The sequence below is a fragment of the Oncorhynchus clarkii genome, chromosome 16, assembly GCF_045791955.1.
Source record: "Oncorhynchus clarkii lewisi isolate Uvic-CL-2024 chromosome 16, UVic_Ocla_1.0, whole genome shotgun sequence".
Lineage (NCBI taxonomy): Eukaryota > Metazoa > Chordata > Actinopteri > Salmoniformes > Salmonidae > Oncorhynchus > Oncorhynchus clarkii.
Genome location: NC_092162.1, coordinates 253,298 through 274,899, shown reverse-complemented (window position 1 = coordinate 274,899; position 21,602 = coordinate 253,298). Strand labels below are relative to the sequence as shown.

The following is a 21,602-nucleotide window of genomic DNA, read 5'->3' as shown; positions in this document are numbered from 1 at the left end:
TGACTTGTGGAGGCCAATAAGGTTAGGGTTAGGGTTAGGGTTACCCTAACCCTAACCCTAACCCTGTCCACCATCTGGAAACATCCAGTTACATAGAACCGTAGGGCCACCAGGAGCTGAAGTAGTGGGGGTACAGCCTCGATCCTATCACTCCCATACTTCATGGTTGGTCCAACCTTTCTTTTCAGTTGCATTACAGAGTCCTTGGAGAAGTGGTATCTCCTTGGAAACTCATAATTATCATGAAACTCAGGATTCAACCTGTCTCCTACTGTTCTTTGAGGAACTCTGTTGTTCTGATCTCTCCACAGTAGATATCCTGTCATTTTATCAGTTCAACCACATCAAGTGGCAGTTTAGAATTCAACTTCAATCTCAGTTTATATTACTTTTTCATTACTATTTAGCAACAGCCTTAAATGTATCTAGGTTTAAAGTGAAAACTAAATTTACATTGGAATAAAGGTTTCAGTTTAACTAGGATTAATTTAAAACTATGTTTAAAATTTGGTACAACAAGATGAATAGATTAACCTTGATTTAACCCAGTTTAAGAGTTCATCCATGCAGATGCAACCCATCCTGGGAAATTAAGATCTTTAGATGTCTGTTCTGCTAGTGTCAGACAGAAAACATAGACAACTCTCCTATCCCCCTTTCTGTGTCTTGTTCTTCGCTGACGTCTTCCCTGATCTTGTTTTCCAGATCTCTGTGTGTAGCTATGTATAGCAGGATCACTCATAGAGGTTAATCACTCAAGGCGGGGCAGAGTGCAGTCACCAATTCATATCCGTTTTAGCCCGAAATACAAATACTTATTCTATTTTATGTAACTATGGTAGTTAAAAATCCTTCCCACCCAGGTGGTCTTACCACAGAGGCAATTACAATAATTGTAAACCACATTAACCTCATAGCTCAATAAAGACTTCACCAGCTGTTTCCTTGTTTTGTCCCACTAACCGCACAGCTCAATAAAGACTTAACCAGCCGTTTCCCTGGTTGTGTCCCATTAACCCCACAGCTCAATAAAGATTTCACCAGCCGTTTCCCTGGTTGTGTCCCATTAACCCCACAGCTCAATAAATATTTCACCAGCCGTTTCCCTGGTAAAATGGAACAATATTCTATATATACAGCGCAGCACTTTTGACTCAAGGAGAATAGGGTTCCATTTGGGACGTAACCTCTGTGTAACTCCCTAAGACTTGACCCCATGACTTCCCTTCCTCCTTTTCCCCAGGCCTATTACCATGTATGGTCGGACTGAACCACTGAGCCACTGTGGGAATGGAGTGTGACAAGAGAAAGCGCTACACACTATTTTGGGCCGAACACTGGATTAAATACTCTAACAACTAATGATGTAACTTCACCATCAACAACCATGTTCTACTAGCCTGTTCCCAGATCTGTTCTCTACCAACAACCATGTTCTACTAGCTTGTTCCCAGATCTGTTCTCTACCAACAACCATGTTCTACTAGCTTGTTCCCAGATCTGTTGTCCACCAACAACCATGTTCTACTAGCCTGTTCCCAGATCTGTTCTTTACCAACAACCATGTTCTACTAGCCTGTTCCCAGATCTGTTCTCTACCAACAACCATGTTCTACTAGCTTGTTCCCAGATCTGTTCTTTACCAACAACCATGTTCTACGAGCCTGTTCCCAGATCTGTTGTCCACCAACAATCATGTTCTAATAGCCTGTTCCCAGATCTGTTCTCTACCAACAACCATGTTCTACTAGCTTGTTCCCAGATCTGTTCTCTACCAACAACCATGTTCTACTAGCTTGTTCCCAGATCTGTTGTCTACCAACAACCATGTTCTACTAGCTTGTTCCCAGATCTGTTGTCTACCAACAACCATGTTCTACTAGCCTGTTCCCAGATCTGTTCTCTACCACAACCATGTTCTACTAACCTGTTCCCAGATCTGTTCTCTACCAACAACCATGTTCTACTAGCCTGTTCCCAGATCTGTTCTCTACCAACAACCATGTTCTACTAGCCTGCTCCCAGATCTGTTGTCCACCAACAACCATGTTCTATGAGCCTGTTCCCAGATCTGTTCTCTACCAACAACCATGTTCTACTAGCCTGTTCCCAGATCTGTTCTCTACCAACAACCATGTTCTACGAGCCTGTTCCCAGATCTGTTGTCCACCAACAATCATGTTCTAATAGCCTGTTCCCAGATCTGTTCTCTACCAACAACCATGTTCTACTAGCTTGTTCCCAGATCTGTTCTCTACCAACAACCATGTTCTACTAGCTTGTTCCCAGATCTGTTCTCTACCAACAACCATGTTCTACTAGCCTGTTCCCAGATCTGTTCTCTACCAACAACCATGTTCTACTAGCCTGTTCCCAGATCTGTTGTCTACCAACAACCATGTTCTACTAGCCTGTTCCCAGATCTGTTCTCTACCAACAACCATGTTCTACTAGCCTGTTCCCAGATCTGTTCTCTACCAACAACCATGTTCTACTAGCCTGTTCCCAGATCTGTTCTCTACCAACAACCATGTTCTACTAGCCTGCTCCCAGATCTGTTGTCCACCAACAACCATGTTCTATGAGCCTGTTCCCAGATCTGTTCTCTACCAACAACCATGTTCTACTAGCCTGTTCCCAGATCTGTTCTCTACCAACAACCATGTTCTACTAGCCTGTTCCCAGATCTGTTCTCTACCAACTCCATTGCGTATTGTCTCTTAATTTATCATTTGTATTTTTTTAAGTGAAGTAATTTGAACACTGCTGCTACCTCATTCTCCAACCAAGATGCATGAACTGAGCAAATAATTACATTTATGTTTTGTGTCTGGTTCTCTGGCTGTTGTTAGCCTACAGTATCGTGAGCAAAGTTGCATAATTTCACCTCACCTGTGAGACTAAAGAGGAAATTCAGCATCTCTTGGAGGACGGTGGATATGATATCCACTGTCGGAGATCATATCAAGTTGGTAGATGACAAAGTGCTTCTTTACAGAGCTGTGTAGTCTTCCCCAAATATTTGACAAATAATAACTTGTCTTTCGCCCTTGTGTTTTCATATTTTTCTGTCAATTTGCAAGTGGCTGAATCTCACTGGAGAAATCACTGGAAGGAAACAGTATGTGTAGTCCATACATCTGATGCTGTCTGGACCAAAAGACCTGTTGGAAGGAAACAGTATGTGTAGTCCATATATCTGATGCTGTCTGGACCAAAATACCTGTTGGAAGGAAACAGTATGTGTAGTCCATATATCTGATGCTGTCTGGACCAAAAGACCTGTTGGAAGGAAACAGTATGAGTAGTCCATATATCTGATGCTTTCTGGACCAAAATACCTGTTGGAAGGAAACAGTATGTGTAGTCCATATATCTGATGCTTTCTGGACCAAAAGACCTGTTGGAAGGAAACAGTATGTGTAGTCCATATATCTGATGCTGTCTGGACCAAAAGACCTGTTGGAAGGAAACAGTATGTGTAGTCCATATATCTGATGCTGTCTGGACCAAAAGACCTGTTGGAAGGAAACAGCATGTGTAGTCCATATATCTGATGCTGTCTGGACCAAAATACCTGTTGGAAGGAAACAGTATGTGTAGTCCATATATCTGATGCTGTCTGGACCAAAAGACCTGTTGGAAGGAAACAGTATGTGTAGTCCATATATCTGATGCTGTCTGGACCAAAATACCTGTTGGAAGGAAACGGTATGTGTAGTCCATATATCTGATGCTGTCTGGACCAAAAGACCTGTTGGAAGGAAACAGTATGTGTAGTCCATATATCTGATGCTGTCTGGACCAAAAGACCTGTTGGAAGAAAACAGTATGTGTAGTCCATATATCTGATGCTTTCTGGACCAAAAGACCTGTTGGAAGGAAACAGTATGTGTAGTCCATATATCTGATGCTGTCTGGACCAAAATACCTGTTGGAAGGAAACAGTATGTATGTGTAGTCCATATATCTGATGCTGTCTGGACCAAAAGAGTATAACCTGTTGCCACCATATAGTTTGATTGATTGATGCCAGCAAGCATTTGGCCTCCCTTGATGAAAAATAATTAGCCAATCAGCGTTGAGCTGAGCTCAACTTTTGGTTGTCCTGGCGCAGCAAAACTCCACCCAAGGGAGGCCAGTTTGGATTTTGGCTTCACACCAATCAAATCACATCCTAAGCAAAGCATCTCTAAGCATCATTGTCAGAAAAACACATGTTTCTGGTCTGCTTGTGTTCATGTCCTGCAGTAGCAAGCTTGCTACATCGGCCCCTTTCCTAAGACATGGACAGAGACGTGGATTTGTACTTGTGGTGTTGACTTAATCATTGGCCTGTACAGATAAGTATGATGGCGATTCGGATCTAACCATAAATTCATATATTGTGCCAGTGGGCTAAGACGATTGAAGTTCAATACGCAGCCCAAATGTAGCCTAGTAGGTTCACGTTAGCTAACTTAGCTGCTTCACTGTTGTCGATGCCAGGAAGTTAGTCTAGCAACTATTTTAGCTAGGTAGCCTATGAAAACAAAAACTAAAAGTGTACAGAGCCATAGACCATTTTGCCAACATGAAAGAGAGGAGGATGGCATCGGCGTTCAACTAGTCTACAAGCAGGGTTTTTACACACAACACACACACACACAGACAGACAGTAATCAGTACCATGGACAGCCAGATAACATTTAACAACATTGATTGGACTAAATTGTTTTTGGTCATTTGAAATGTGTTTTTAGTGTCTAATACTAAGTATACATAGCATTGTTGATTTGATGATGTTTAAATATTTGGAATAGCGGAGGCAGGGCTCCTGTTGTCTTTGTTCTGACTTGCGGTAACTGTGGTTCTTAATCACTAGTTGTTTAGTAAACTGTTAAAAACATGAACTTGCTTGACCATGCTGCAGGAGATACAACTGCTTGTTAGATGCAATATGCTTTGTGGACTTCACAGGACAGATGTTGCTGTCCGGTTTTGTGATGAAACAAATGTTTTGTTGAATTTATTCTGCCACTGTGTGACTGTGTGTCTTTTTTTTGTCTCTGTCTTATTGTCTATCACGGTGGTGTATGAACCAATGACATATAAAGCAAACAACACAATTATCACAACATAGGGTGTAATATGGCTTGGCTTGTCTTCCTCAGTGATTTTACCCACGCACCACTACTGCTTACTGATTGTTTAATAATGAAAAACCAACTCGTTTCGACCGTTACACTTCCTCTGGGGTGTATTCATTACGGAAACAGTTGACCATTTATGAGCACATGGAAGCAAACAAAGCAAAATGACAGTTTCTAATGGACAAATTCAGGTCTCTCCCCGTCTTGTTCCGTTTGCTCTGTTTGCTTCCATTTGGTTCTTAAGCATTTTTCGTTGCCAGACGTAATGAATACAACCCAAGGATACTTTTTTGGTTTATAGGTGGAACAATGAATGAAGCTTTTCTACATTTCAAACTTGCCTACTATTGGTCCGATTTTTTAAACTAATTTACCAATCACATTAGGTTGTGTGACAAATTCCACTGATGATTGGTCCCTCAACAAATACGAGGTCATTTTCCGGTGGTGGAAAAGTATCCAGTTGTCATACTGTAGTAATAGTCTACATCAAAGTCCTTATTTGAAACCAGACAGCACGATTGTATTTTTATTTTCATAATTATTTACGAACAGCCAGGGGAACACTGTCAGACATCATTTACAGTGTTTGTCTTAAGTGAGTCCATCAGGTCAGAAGCGGTAGGGATGACAACATGTTATGTTGATAGAGGTGGTAGGGATGACAACATGTTATGTTGATAGAGGTGGTAGGGATGACAACATGTTATGTTGATAGAGGTGGTAGGGATGACAACATGTTATATTGATAGAGGTGGTAGGGATGACAACATGTTATATTGATAGAGGTGGTAGGGATGACAACATGTTATATTGATAGAGGCAGTAGGGATGACAACATGTTATATTGATAGAGGTGGTAGGGATGACAACATGTTATATTGATAGAGGTGGTAGGGATGACAACATGTTATATTGATAGAGGTGGTAGGGATGACAACATGTTATATTGATAGAGGCAGTAGGGATGACAACATGTTATATTGATAGAGGTGGTAGGGATGACAACATGTTATATTGATAGAGGTGGTAGGGATGACAACATGTTATATTGATAGAGGCAGTAGGGATAACAACATGTTATATTGATAGAGGTGGCAGGGATGACAACATGTTATATTGATAGAGGTGGTAGGGATGACAACATGTTATGTTGATAGAGGTGGTAGGGATGACAACATGTTATATTGATAGAGGCAGTAGGGATGACAACATGTTATGTTGATAGAGGTGGTAGGGATGACAACATGTTATATTGATAGAGGCAGTAGGGATGCCAACATGTTATGTTGATAGAGGTGGTAGGGATGACAACATGTTATGTTGATAGAGGTGGTAGGGATGACAACATGTTATATTGATAGAGGCGGTAGGGATGACAACATTTTATGTTGATAGAGGTGGTAGGGATGACAACATGTTATGTTGATAGAGGCAGTAGGGATGACAACATGTTATATTGATAGAGGCAGTAGGGATGACAACATGTTATGTTGATAGAGGTGGTAGGGATGACAACATGTTATGTTGATAGAGGTGGTAGGGATGACAACATGTTATGTTGATAGAGGCAGTAGGGATGACAACATGTTATATTGATAGAGGCAGTAGGGATGACAACATGTTATGTTGATAGAGGTGGTAGGGCTGACAACATGTTATGTTGATAGAGGTGGTAGGGATGACAACATGTTATGGTGATAGAGGTGGTAGGGATGACAACATGTTATATTGATAGAGGTGGTAGGGATGACAACATGTTATGTTGATAGAGGTGGTAGGGATGACAACATGTTATGTTGATAGAGGTGGTAGGGATGACAACATGTTATGTTGGTAGAGGCAGTAGGGATGACAACATGTTATATTGATAGAGGCAGTAGGGATGACAACATGTTATGTTGATAGAGGTGGTAGGGATGACAACATGCTATGTTGATAGAGATGGTAGGGATGACAACATGTTATGTTGATAGAGGCAGTAGGGATGACAACATGTTATATTGATAGAGGCAGTAGGGATGACAACATGTTATGTTGATAGAGGTGGTAGGGATGACAACATGTTATGTTGATAGAGGTGGTAGGGATGACAACATGTTATGTTGATAGAGGTGCTAGGGATGACAACATGTTATATTGATAGAGGTGGTAGGGATGACAACATGTTATATTGATAGAGGTGGTAAGGATGACAACATGTTATGTTGATAAAGGTGGTAGGGATGACAACATGTTATATTGATAGAGGTGGTAGGGATGACAACATGTTATGTTGATAGAGGTGGTAGGGATGACAACATGTTATATTGATAGAGGTGGTAGGGATGACAACATTTTATATTGATAGATGTGGTAGGGATGACAACATGTTATGTTGATAGAGGTGGTAGGGATGACAACATGTTATGTTGATAGAGGTGGTAGGGATGACAACACGTTATATTGATAGAGGTGGTAGGGATGACAACATGTTATATTGATAGAGGTGGTAGGGATGACAACACGTTATATTGATAGAGGTGGTAGGGATGACAACATGTTATATTGATAGAGGTGGTAGGGATGACAACATGTTATATTGATAGAGGTGGTAGGGATGACAACATGTTATATTGATAGAGGTGGTAGGGATGACAACATGTTATATTGATAGAGGCGGTAGGGATGACAACATGTTATTTTGATAGAGGCAGTAGGGATGACAACACGTTATATTGATAGAGGTGGTAGGGATGACAACATGTTATATTGATAGAGGCAGTAGGGATGACAACATGTTATATTGATAGAGGTGGTAGGGATGACAACACGTTATATTGATAGAGGTGGTAGGGATGACAACATGTTATATTGATAGAGGCAGTAGGGATGACAACATGTTATATTGATAGAGGTGGTAGGGATGACAATATGTTATGTTGATAGAGGTGGTAGGGATGACAACATGTTATGTTGATAGAGGTGCTAGGGATGACAACATGTAATATTTATAGAGGTGGTAGGGATGACAACACGTTATATTGATAGAGGTGGTAGGGATGACAACACGTTATATTGATAGAGGCAGTAGGGATGACAACTTGTTATATTGATAGAGGCAGTAGGGATGACAACACGTTATATTGATAGAGGTGGTAGGGATGACAACACGTTATGTTGATAGAGGCAGTAGGGATGACAACTTGTTATATTGATAGAGGCAGTAGGGATGACAACATGTTATATTGATAGAGGCAGTAGGGATGACAACTTGTTATATTGATAGAGGCAGTAGGGATGACATTGCATTATGTTGATAGGTGTGTGACCATATTGCTGTCCTGCCTGACCATTCAAAATGTACTTTTGGGTGTCAGGTAAAATGTCAGGTAAAATGTCAGGTAAATGTCAGGTAAATGTCAGGTAAATGTCAGGTAAATGTCAGGTAAATGTATGGAGTAAAAGTACATTATTTTCTTTAGGAATGGAGTGTTGTTAAAGTACAAGTTTACAACAATATAAATCAAAATGTACTTTCAAGTATTTTTACTTAAATACTTTACAACACTACATACAGCATTGAACCATTACCATACAGAGATTCACCATAGTTGAATATAGATGGTGTTACATACAGAGATTCACCATAGTTCAATATAGATGGTGTTACGTACAGAGATTCACCATAGTTTAATATAGATGGTGTTACGTACAGAGATTCACCATAGTTCAGCATAGATGGGGTAAAATACCTACAGCATTGAAACATTACCATAAAAACTTTTATAATAGGGTAGATGGTATTACCTCAGGGTTCACATCATTTATCAGATACTCTTACCCAGAAGGAATTCGGGTTAAGTATCTTGCTCAAGTGCATATGGAGAGATTTGTCACTTAATTGGCTTGGGGATTTGAACCAGCAACCTCTTGTATAAACACCCAACACTCTAACCACTAGGCTACCTGCTGACCCTACACTCTAACCACTAGGCTACCTAACGACCCTACACTCTAACCACTAGGCTACCTGTATCCTCTACACTCTAACCACTAGGCTACCTGCTGACCCTACACTCTAACCACTAGGCTACCTGCCGACCCTACACTCTAACCACTAGGCTACCTGCCAACCCTACACTCTAACCACTAGGCTACCTGCCCCCCCTACACTCTAACCACTAGGCTACCTGCCCCCCCGACACTCTAAGAACTAGTCTACCTGCCGGCCCTACACTCTAACCACTAGGCTACCTGCCGACCCCACACTCTAACCACTAGGCTACCTGCCGGCCCTACACTCTAACCACTAGGCTACCTGCCGCCCCCACACTCTAACCACTAGGCTACCTGCCGGCCCTACACTCTAACCACTAGGCTACCTGCCGCCCCCACACTCTAACCACTAGGCTACCTGCTGACCCTACACTCTAACCACTAGGCTACCTGCCGACCCTATACTCTAACCACTAGGCTACCTGCAGACCCTACACTCTAACCACTAGGCTACCTGCCGACCCTACACTCTAACCACTAGGCTACCTGCCCCCCCTACACTCTAACCACATGGCTACCTGCCGACCCTACACTCTAACCTACTAGGCTACCTGCCGACCCTACACTCTAACCACTAGGCTACCTGCCGACTCTACACTCTAACCACTAGGCTACCTGCCGACCCTACACTCTAACCACTAGGATACCTGCCGACCCTACACTCTAAAAACTAGGCTACCTGCCGACCCTACACTCTAACCACTAGGCTACCTGCCCCCCCCTACACTCTAACCACATGGCTACCTGCCGACCCTACACTCTAACCAGTAGGCTACCTGCCGACCCTACACTCTAACCACTAGGCTACCTGCCGACCCTACACTCTAACCACTAGGCTACCTGCTGGCCCTACACTCTAACCACATGGCTACCTGCCGACCCTACACTCTAACCAGTAGGCTACCTGCCGACCCTACACTCTAACCACTAGGATACCTGCCGACCCTACACTCTAAAAACTAGGCTACCTGCCGACCCTACACTCTAACCACTAGGCTACCTGCCCCCCCCTACACTCTAACCACATGGCTACCTGCCGACCCTACACTCTAACCAGTAGGCTACCTGCCGACCCTACACTCTAACCACTAGGCTACCTGCCGACCCTACACTCTAACCACTAGGCTACCTGCTGGCCCTACACTCTAACCACTAGGCTAATACCTGCTGGCCCTACACTCTAACCACTAGGCTACCTGCCGACCCTACACTCTAACCACTAGGCTACCTGCCGCCCCTACACTCTAACCACTAGGCTACCTGCCGACCCTACACTCTAACCACTAGGCTACCTGCCCCCACCTACACTCTAACCACTAGGCTACCTGCTGGCCCTACACTCTAACCACTAGGCTACCTGCCGGCCCTACACTCTAAGCAATAGTCTACCTGCCGCCCCTACACTCTAACCACTAGGCTACCTGCCAACCCTACACTCTAACCACTAGGCTACCTGCCGCCCCTACACTCTAACCACTAGGCTACCTGCCCCCCCTACACTCTAACCACTAGGCTACCTGCCGCCCCTAGACTCTAACCACTAGGCTACCTGCCGACCCTACACTCTAACCATTAGGCTACCTGCTTACCCTACACTCTAACCACTAGGCTACCTGCTGACCCTACACTCTAACCACTAGGCTACCTGCTGACCCTACACTCTAACCACTAGGCTACCTGCTGACCCTACACTCTAACCACTAGGCTACCTGCTGACCCTACACTCTAACCACTAGGCTACCTGCTGACCCTACACTCTAACCACTAGGCTACCTGCTGACCCTACACTCTAACCACTAGGCTACCTGCTGACCCTGCACTCTAACCACTAGGCTACCTGCCCCCCCTACACTCTAACCACTAGGCTAATACCTGCTGGCCCCACACTCTAACCACTAGGCTACCTGCCGACCCTACACTCTAACCACTAGGCTACCTGCCGCCCCTACACTCTAACCACTAGGCTACCTGCCGCCCCTACACTCTAACCACTAGGCTACCTGCCGTCCCTACACTCTAACCACTAGGCTACCTGCCGCCCCTACACTCTAACCACTAGGCTACCTGCCCCCACCTACACTCTAACCACTAGGCTACCTGCTGGCCCTACACTCTAACCACTAGGCTACCTGCCGGCCCTACACTCTAAGCACTAGTCTACCTGCCGCCCCTACACTCTAACCACTAGGCTACCTGCCAACCCTACACTCTAACCACTAGGCTACCTGCCGCCCCTACACTCTAACCACTAGGTTACCTGCCCCCCCGACACTCTAACCACTAGGCTACCTGCCGACCCTACACTCTAACCACTAGGCTACCTGCCGACCCCACACTCTAACCACTAGGCTACCTGCCGGCCCTACACTCTAACCACTAGGCTACCTGCCGCCCCCACACTCTAACCACTAGGCTACCTGCTGACCCTACACTCTAACCACTAGGCTACCTGCAGACCCTACACTCTAACCACTAGGCTAGCTGCCGACCCTACACTCTAACCACTAGGCTACCTGCCCCCCCTACACTCTAACCACATGGCTACCTGCCGACCCTACACTCTAACCAGTAGGCTACCTGCCGACCCTACACTCTAACCACTAGGCTACCTGCCGACCGTACACTCTAACCACTAGGCTACCTGCCGACCCTACACTCTAACCACTAGGATACCTGCCGACCCTACACTCTAACCACTAGGCTACCTGCCGACCCTACACTCTAACCACTAGGCTACCTGCCCCCCCCTACACTCTAACCACATGGCTACCTGCCGACCCTACACTCTAACCAGTAGGCTACCTGCCGACCCTACACTCTAACCACTAGGCTACCTGCCCCCCCCTACACTCTAACCACATGGCTACCTGCCGACCCTACACTCTAACCAGTAGGCTACCTGCCGACCCTACACTCTAACCACTAGGCTACCTGCCGACCCTACACTCTAACCACTAGGCTACCTGCTGGCCCTACACTCTAACCACTAGGCTAATACCTGCTGGCCCTACACTCTAACCACTAGGCTACCTGCCGCCCCTACACTCTAACCACTAGGCTACCTGCCGCCCCTACACTCTAACCACTAAGCTACCTGCCGCCCCTACACTCTAACCACTAGGCTACCTGCCGACCCTACACTCTAACCACTAGGCTACCTGCCGACCCTACACTCTAACCACTAGGCTACCTGCCCCCACCTACACTCTAACCACTAGGCTACCTGCTGGCCCTACACTCTAACCACTAGGCTACCTGCTGACCCTACACTCTAACCACTAGGCTACCTGCTGACCCTACACTCTAACCACTAGGCTACCTGCTGACCCTACCCTCTAACCACTAGGCTACCTGCTGACCCTACACTCTAACCACTAGGATACCTGCTGACCCTACACTCTAACCACTAGGCTACCTGCTGACCCTACACTCTAACCACTAGGCTACCTGCTGACCCTACACTCTAACCACTAGGCTACCTGCTGACCCTACACTCTAACCACTAGGATACCTGCTGACCCTACACTCTAACCACTAGGCTACCTGCTGACCCTACACTCTAACCACTAGGCTACCTGCTGACCCTACACTCTAACCACTAGGCTACCTGCTGACCCTACACTCTAACCACTAGAATACCTGCTGGCGCTCCACATTAGCTTTAATTAGATATGACATTATGACTCAAACTGTCTATCTGTCTCCACAACAGAAAGTTCTTAACCACAGCATTAATAGTCTTAGATAATCTTAGATAATTAATAATTAGATGGGATTCTTTATTCTAATTTGGATTAAACTATAAATGAAAACCTTTATCTGTCTCGACAGCATCTGGGGAGTCCTTAATCACGTCATAATCACAGCATAATTACAGCACATGACTCATACATAATGATGTGACTGTGTCAGGCTAGACAGCTGTACTCATGAAGTCATCTCGCTGTGGGCTACAGTATATCTGTGGAAAGAGCAGAGACTGAACAGTGTCTTTGTCATGTTGCATAATGGAGTCTGATGAGCTCATCCTTGTTTCAGTGATATGAATCATATTATAAACCGGGATAACCCTAAATGCTTATTGTCTGAAAGCCATGGTATATTAGACCATATACCACGGGTATGAGAAACATGTACCTGTTTACTGTACTCATTTCCTGGGTAACCAGTTTATAATAGCTATAAGGCACCTCGGTGGTTTGTGATACATGGCCAATATACCACAGCTAAGGGGCAGTATCCAGGCAGTCCACATTGCGTTGCGGTTAAGAACAGCCCTTAGCCGTGGTATATTGGCCATATCACCTGAACTGAATACAACACAGAGTTGAATCTTTCATTCAAAGATGAGATCCTATAATTAGTGTTTGACTGTTGATGTTGGTTTGAACCCCAGAGGATAACCCAGAGTAGGGATTATTTCAGGGAACCACAATTAAAAAGGGGGAAAAAACCGTCTTTATACAAAGTGTGAAATTGATTAACCTTCATTTATTTGCATATTGACAGAAAACATTATAACCGAATAATAGCGAAAGCCTATTTCTGTTAACCAAAATAAATGATCATCAATTAGAGACATGTAGGACACGTGATGTAGGATGTTTGTAACTGTGAATTTGCATAATTGAAGTTGCTGAGACTGAGAGAAAGGCTTTAACTACCAAGCACAATCGACTTAATCCATCATGAAGAGGAGGTCACTTGGTGTTCATCATGGAATAATATTATAAGTGGATTAAGCACCTTGTAAGTATCATGCTCATTCTCCAAAACATGTAGTTTAACCACAGTTAAACGTGTTGGGGTCATGAATACCCTGACACCAAACCCTGATAAAATCCTTGACAACATACCCTGCAGAACTACCTGACACGACATCATGCTAAACTACCTGACACCACATCCTGCTAAACGACCTGACACCACATCCTGCTAAACTACCTGACACCACTTCCTGCTAAACTCCCTGACACCACTTCCTGTTAAAACCTGACACCACATCCTGCTAAACCACCTGACACCACATCCTGCTAAACCACCTGACACCACATCCTGCTAAACACCCTGACACCACATCCTGCTAAACAACCTGTGAGCACATCCTGCTAAAATCCTAACACCACATCCTGCTAAACACCTTGACAGCATATCCTGCTAAACTACCTGACACCACATCCTGCTAAACCACCTGACACCACATCCTGCTAAAATCCTGACACCACATCCTGCTAAACAACCTGTGAACACATCCTGCTAAAATCCTAACACCACATCCTGCTAAACTTTCTGATACCACATCCTGCTAAACACCTTGACACCACATCCTGCTAAACACCTTGACAGCACATCCTGCTAAACTTTCTGATACCACATCCTGCTAAGCAACCTGACACCACATCCTGCTAAACTACCTGGCACCACATCCTGCTAAACTACCTGAAACCACATGCTGCTAAACTACCTGACACCACATCCTGCTAAACCACCTGACACCACATCCTGCTAAACACCCTGACACCACATCCTGCTAAACCACCTGACACCACATCCTGCTAAACCACCTGACACCACATCCTGCTAAACCACCTGACACCACATCCTGCTAAACTCCCTGACAAATAACCCTGCAAAATTCCTTGACACCAAACACTGCTAAATGCCATAACACCACAGCGTACACAACTACCTGTCACCACACCCTGTAAAACTCCCTGACAACAAACCCTGCAAACCTGCATGATGCCACATCCTGCTAAACACCCTGACACCGAACATTGCAAAACTCCTTGACACAAACCATGATAAAATACTCACACCAAACTCTGCTGAACTACCTGACACCACATCATGCAAATACCCTTACACCAAACCCTGCCAACCATCCCTGACACCACATGGTACAAAACTAACTGACACAACACCCTGAAAACCTCCTGACACCAAACCCTGCTAACAACCCTGACACCACATGGTACAAAACTAACTGACACAACACCCTGAAAACCTCCTGACACCAAACCCTGCCAACAACCCTGACACCACATGGTACAAAACTAACTGACACAACACCCTGAAAACCTCCTGACACTAAACCCTGCTAAACACCCTGACACCACATGGTACAAAACTAACTGACACAACACCCTGAAAACCTCCTTACACCAAACCCTGCTAAACACCCTGACACCACATGGTACAAAACTAACTGACACAACACCCTGAAAACCTCCTGACACTAAACCCTGCCAACCATCCCTGACACCACATGGTACAAAACTAACTGACACAACACCCTGAAAACCTCCTGACACCAAACCCTGCTAAACACCCTGACACCACATGGTACAAAACTAACTGACACAACACCCTGAAAACCTCCTGACACCAAACCCTGCTAAACTCCTTGACTCCATGCCCTGCAAAATACCTGACACCACACCCTGCTAAACACCCTGACACCACACCCTGCTAAACACCCTGACACCACACCCTGCTAAACACCCTGACACCACATCATGCAAAACTGCCCTGACGGTGTGTGTGATTATTAAATTGATGGACCACACCGCACTGGTGTTCACATTTTACATAGCTGATATGTATACTCATATGAGAAATTAGTGTTTAGCACCCAGTAAAAATAGAATCAAATTGTATCGGTCACACACACATGGTTAGAAGATGTTATTGGTCACATACACATGGTTAGCAGATGTTATTGGTCACATACACATGGTTATAGCATATGTTATTGATCACATACACATGGTTAGCAGATGTTATTGGTCACATACACATGGTTAGCAGATGTTATTGGTCACATACACATGGTTAGCAGATGTTATTGGTCACATACACATGGTTAGCAGATGTTATTGGTCACATACACATGGTTAGCAGATGTTATTGGTCACATACACATGGTTAGCAGATGTTATTGGTCACATACACATGGTTAGCAGATGTTATTGGTCACATACACATGGTTAGCAGATGTTATTGTGGATGTAGCGAAATGCTTGTGATATAATACATAAGGAACTAACGGACTAGAAGCAAGGCGCCCTCTTTGTCGCCACCATCTTCTCTCTATATTCCACAGAAAACGTTTTCATTCCAGTCCACCTTTGAATGAAAAACTAATTATTTTGCCATTGATAACTATGAACCTGCATATCCATGTGTAATTATACTGTTGATTAGGCTTCTCTATTAGGCGTCTATTGGCAAGAAAGAGTGTATCAGTTCAAGGTTCTTCATGAAACTTAATAGACAAGCTATTCTGCAATCTGATGACACAATCACATTAGACACAGTGTAACAACCATTGATGTTGTGTACCATTAAAAAATAAGTCTCCTACCTTAATATGTGAGCTGGGTTGGTTCTCACAGCTGACTCCCACTATTCTGGGCAGCTGTTGCTTGGAGCTGCTGATGTTGTTGTTGTTGTTGTTGATGTTTTCTGATCCGGGAGTTCCTGTGACAGGGGGTCGTCCCGGTCCTGGTCCTATACTGACCACCCTGTGGTCTGACTCCTCCTGTGTCCTCCAGGAGCTGTCCTCCTTCTCAATGACCACCCTGTGGTCTGACTCCTCCTGTCTCCTCCAGGAGCTGTCCTCCTTCTCAATGACCACCCTGTGGTCTGACTCCTCCTGTCTCCTCCAGGAGCTGTCCTCCTTCTCAATGACCACCCTGTGGTCTGACTCCTCCTGTCTCCTCCAGGAGCTGTCCTCCTTCTCAATAACCACCCTGTGGTCTGACTCCTCCTGTCTCCTCCAGGAGCTGTCCTCTGGGCTCCCAGAGATGGTGATCTTGCTGATGGATCTGGAAGTGGCGGTAGGAGAGACAGAGCTCCGGTGGGCGTTGGTAGACACAGACATGGTATTCTGGTTCCGGTGGTCCTGGGTAGATATGTCCTCCTGCTGCTGTTTAACAGGTACAGATGTTGGGGTGGTCCGGTTAGCAAGGGGAGCTAGATGAGGAGTAGCCACACTCACCTGCACCTGGCTGAGGTAGAGGGAGACCCGGTCGCTCTGCCAGGACGGCTGCTGGGGGAAGTTTGGACCTTTAGACCTGGTGGAAGGTCCAGAGACGGAGAGCCTGGTTCCGATGGTGAAGGGTTGTACCTTCCTAACGATGCTCTCTGACATGGTTAGCCCAGCGGTACTATACAGTCCACACAGAGAAATACAGTCTCGTTCACCTGAATCAGGCAGCTCCACTCTGCTAAGAGAAATACTACAGTCCAGATTAAAGCTATTCAAGTTTTGAAACCTCCCTTCTTCTCTTGTTCTCGCTCTCTCTCACACTAAACAAGGGGTGAAAGAAAAGAGAAGAAAGAGCTCACCAGAGCTTCCTCTCTCTCTCTCTCTTTCTCTCTCTCTCTCTCTCTCTCTCTCGTTCTCTCTCTCTTCCTCTCTCTCTTGTTCTCTCTCTTCCTCTCACTCTTGTTATCTCTCTCTCTCTCTCTCTCTCTCTCTCTCTCTCTCTCTCTCTCTCTCTCTCACTCTTGTTCTTGTTCTTGTTCTTGTTCTCTCTCTCTTCTCTTCCTCTCACTCTTGTTATATCTCCCTCTCTCTCTCTCTCTCTCTCTCTCTCTCTCTCTCTCTCTCACTCTTGTTCTTGTTCTTGTTCTTGTTCTCTCTCTCTTCTCTTCCTCTTTCTCTCTTGTTCTCTCTCTCGTCCTCTCTCTCTCTTTCTTTCTGAAGAGGAAAGCCAAGAGAGTAACTCAGTGAGAGTCAGCTGCTGGCTGATCCACCTTCTTGTGCATGTTAAGGAGACACAGCACACAGCCCAGGATGGCTTCTTTAGACTCCTGAGAGCTGATCCTGTCCCAGACGTATCTCAGCGCGGCTCCCACGTGGCTGAAGGTTGAGAACAGAGTCCTCCTGAGGAACTGGAGCAGGGATCCTATCAGTCTACTGGAGAGGAGGGTTCTGAGGAGTAGGAACATTGCAGGCATAATGCTGCTGAAACACCCTGACACACAGCCAGGGACACACAGAGAGAGAGGAGAAGGAGGAGGAGGGGAAAAGGGGGAGGTTTTGTGAAAGAGGGGAATGAAGTCACTACCTCTCTGCTCTTTCTCTGCTCTCTCTCTCTCTCTCTCTCTCTCTCTCTCTCTCCCTGCTCTCTCTCAATTTCAATTTAAGGGCTTACATTGCCAAAGCAAGTGAAATAGATAACAAACAGAAGTGAAATAAACAATATAAAATTAACAGTAAACATTACACTCACAAAAGTTACAAAAGCATAGAGACATTTCAAATGTCATAGTATGTCTATATGCAGTGTTGTAACGATGTGCAAATAGTTAAAGTACAAAAGGGAAAATAAGCATAAATATAGGTTGTATTTACATGGTGTTTGTTCTTCACTGGTTGCCCTTTTCTTGTAGCAACAGGTCACAAATCTTGCTGCTGTGATGGAACACTGTGGTATTTCTCCCAGTAGATATGGGAGTTTATCAAAATTGGATTTGTTTTCTAATTCTTTGTGGGTCTGTGTAATCTGAGGGAAATATGTGTCTCTAATATGGTCATACATTTGGCAGGAGGTTAGGAAGTGCAGCTCAGTTTCCACCTCATTTTGTGGGCAGTGAGCACATAGCCTGTCTTCTCTTGAGAGCCAGTTCTGCCAACGGTGGCCTTTCTCAATAGCAAGGCTATGCTCACTGAGTCTGTACATAGTCAAAGCTTTCCTTAAGTTTGGGTCAGTCACGGTGGTCAGGCATTCTGCCACTGTGTACTCTCTGTTTAGGGCCAAATAGCATTCTAGTATGCTCTGTTTTTTTGTTAATTCTTTCCAATGTGTCAAGTAATTATCTTTCTGTTTTCTCATGATTTGGTTGAGTCTAATTGTGTTGCTGTCCTGGGGCTCTGTGGGATGTGTTTGTGTTTGTGAACAGAGCCCCAGGACCAGCCTGCTTAGGGGACTCTTCTACATGATTCAACTCTCTGTAGGTGATGGCTTTGTTATGGAAGTTTTGGGAATCGCTTCCTTTTAGGTGGTTGTAGAATTTAACGTCTCTTTTCTGGATTTTTATCATTATCGAGTACTGGCTCTGACCTGAACACCATATGGCTGCTCCCTGACTCTGACCTGACCACCATATGGCTGCTCCCTGACTCTGACCTGACCACCATATGGCTGCTCCCTGGCTCTGGCTCTGACCTGAACACCATATGGCTGCTCCCTGACTCTGACCTGACCACCATATGGCTGCTCCCTGACTCTGACCTGACCACCATATGGCTGCTCCCTGGCTCTGGCCCTGACCTGACCACCATATGGCTGCTCCCTGGCTCTGGCCCTGACCTGACCACCATATGGCTGCTCCCTTGATCTGACCTGACCACCAAATGGCTGCTCCCTGGCTCTGACCTGACCACCAGTTGGCTGCTCCCTGACTCTGGCTCTGACCTGACCACCATATGGCTGCTCCCTGACTCTGACCTGACCACCATATGGCTGCTCCCTGACTCTGACCTGACCACCCTATGGCTGCTCCCTGGCTCTGACCAGACCACCATATGGCTGCTCCCTGACTCTGACCAGACCACCATATGGCTGCTCCCTGACTCTGACCAGACCACCATATGGCTGCTCCCTGACTCTGACCTGACCACCATATGGATGCTCCTTGACTCTGACCAGACCACCATATGGCTGCTCCCTGACTCTGACCAGACCACCATATGGCTGCTCCCTGACTCTGACCTGACCACCATATGGCTGCTCCCTGATTCTGATCTGACCACCATATGGCTGCTCCCTGGCTCTGACCTGACCACCATATGGCTTCTCAATGGCTCTGGCCTAGACCGAGACCACCATATGGCTGCTCCCTGACTCTGACCTGACCACCATATGGCTGCTCCCTGACTCTGACCTGACCACCATATGGCTGCTCCCTGGCTCTGACCAGACCACCATATGGCTGCTCCCTGACTCTGACCTGACCACCATACGCTGCTCCCTGACTCTGACCAGACCACCATATGGCTGCTCCCTGACTCTGACCTTACCACCATATGGCTGCTGCCTGACTCTGATCTGACCACCATATGGCTGCTCCCTGGCTCTGACCTGACCACCATATGGCTGCTCCCTGACTCTGACCAGACCCCACCATATGGCTGCTCCCTGACTCTGACCTGACCACCATATGGCTGCTCCCTGACTCTGACCAGACCACCATATGGCTGCTCCCTGACTCTGACCAGACCACCATATGGCTGCTCCCTGACTCTGACCTGACCACCATATGGCTTCTCCCTGGCTCTGGCCTAGACCTAGACCACCATATGGCTTCTCCCTGACTCTGACCTGACCACCATTTGGCTGCTCCCTGGCTCTGGCTCTGACCTGACCACCATATGGCTGCTCCCTGGCTCTGGCTCTGACCTGAGCACCATTTGGCTGCTCCCTGGCTCTGGCTCTGACCTGACCACCATATGGCTGCTCCCTGAATCTGACCTGACCCCACCATATGGCTGCTCCCTGACTCTGACCTGACCACCATATGGCTGCTCCCTGGCTCTGACCTGATCACCATATGGCTGCTCCCTGACTCTGACCAGACCCCACCATATGGCTGCTCCCTGACTCTGACCTGACCACCATATGGATGCTCCCTGACTGATCTGACCACCATATGGCTGCTCCCTGGCTCTGATCAGACCACCATATGGCTGCTCCCTGACTCTGACCTGACCACCATATGGCTGCTCCCTGACTCTGACCATACCACCCTATTGCTGCTCCCTGGCTCTGATCAGACCACCATATGGCTGCTCCCTGACTCTGATCTAACCACCATATGGCTGCTTCCTGGTTTTGACCTGACCACCATATGGCTGCTCCCTTGCTCTGACCTGACCACCATATGGCTGCTCCCTGGCTCTGACCAGACCACCATATGGCTGCTCCCTGACTCTGACCTGACCACCATATGGCTGCTCCCTGACTCTGACCAGACCACCATATTGCTGCTCCCTGACTCTGACCAGACCACCATATGGCTGCTCCCTGACTCTGACCTGACCACCATATGGCTTCTCCCTGGCTCTGGCCTAGACCTAGACCACCATATGGCTTCTCCCTGACTCTGACCTGACCACCATATGGCTGCTCCCTGACTCTGATCTGACCACCATATGGCTGCTCCCTGGCTCTGACCTGACCACCATTTGGCTGCTCAATGGCTCTGGCTCTGACCTGACCACCATATGGCTGCTCCCTGGCTCTGGCTCTGACCTGAACACCATATGGCTGCTCCCTGACTCTGACCTGACCACCATATGGCTGCTCCCTGGCTCTGGCTCTGACCTGACCACCATATGGCTACTCCCTGACTCTGACCTGACCACCATATGGCTGCTCCCTGACTCTGACCTGACCACCATATGGCTGCTCCCTGACTCTG

General features: G+C 46.2%; 1 protein-coding gene across 1 annotated transcript in view; it reads right to left on the bottom strand.

Moving 5' to 3' along the window:
* LOC139367817 (uncharacterized) overlaps positions 1–17,517 on the bottom strand; it is a 97,281-nt gene extending 79,764 nt beyond the window's left edge. The window contains exon 1 of the mRNA XM_071106155.1: positions 16,537–17,517. Within this exon, the coding sequence (XP_070962256.1) occupies positions 16,537–17,325 (789 nt within the window). The 5' untranslated portion in view covers positions 17,326–17,517. The remainder of the gene's footprint in view (positions 1–16,536) is intronic.
* Between the last annotated feature and the right edge of the window lie 4,085 nt (positions 17,518–21,602).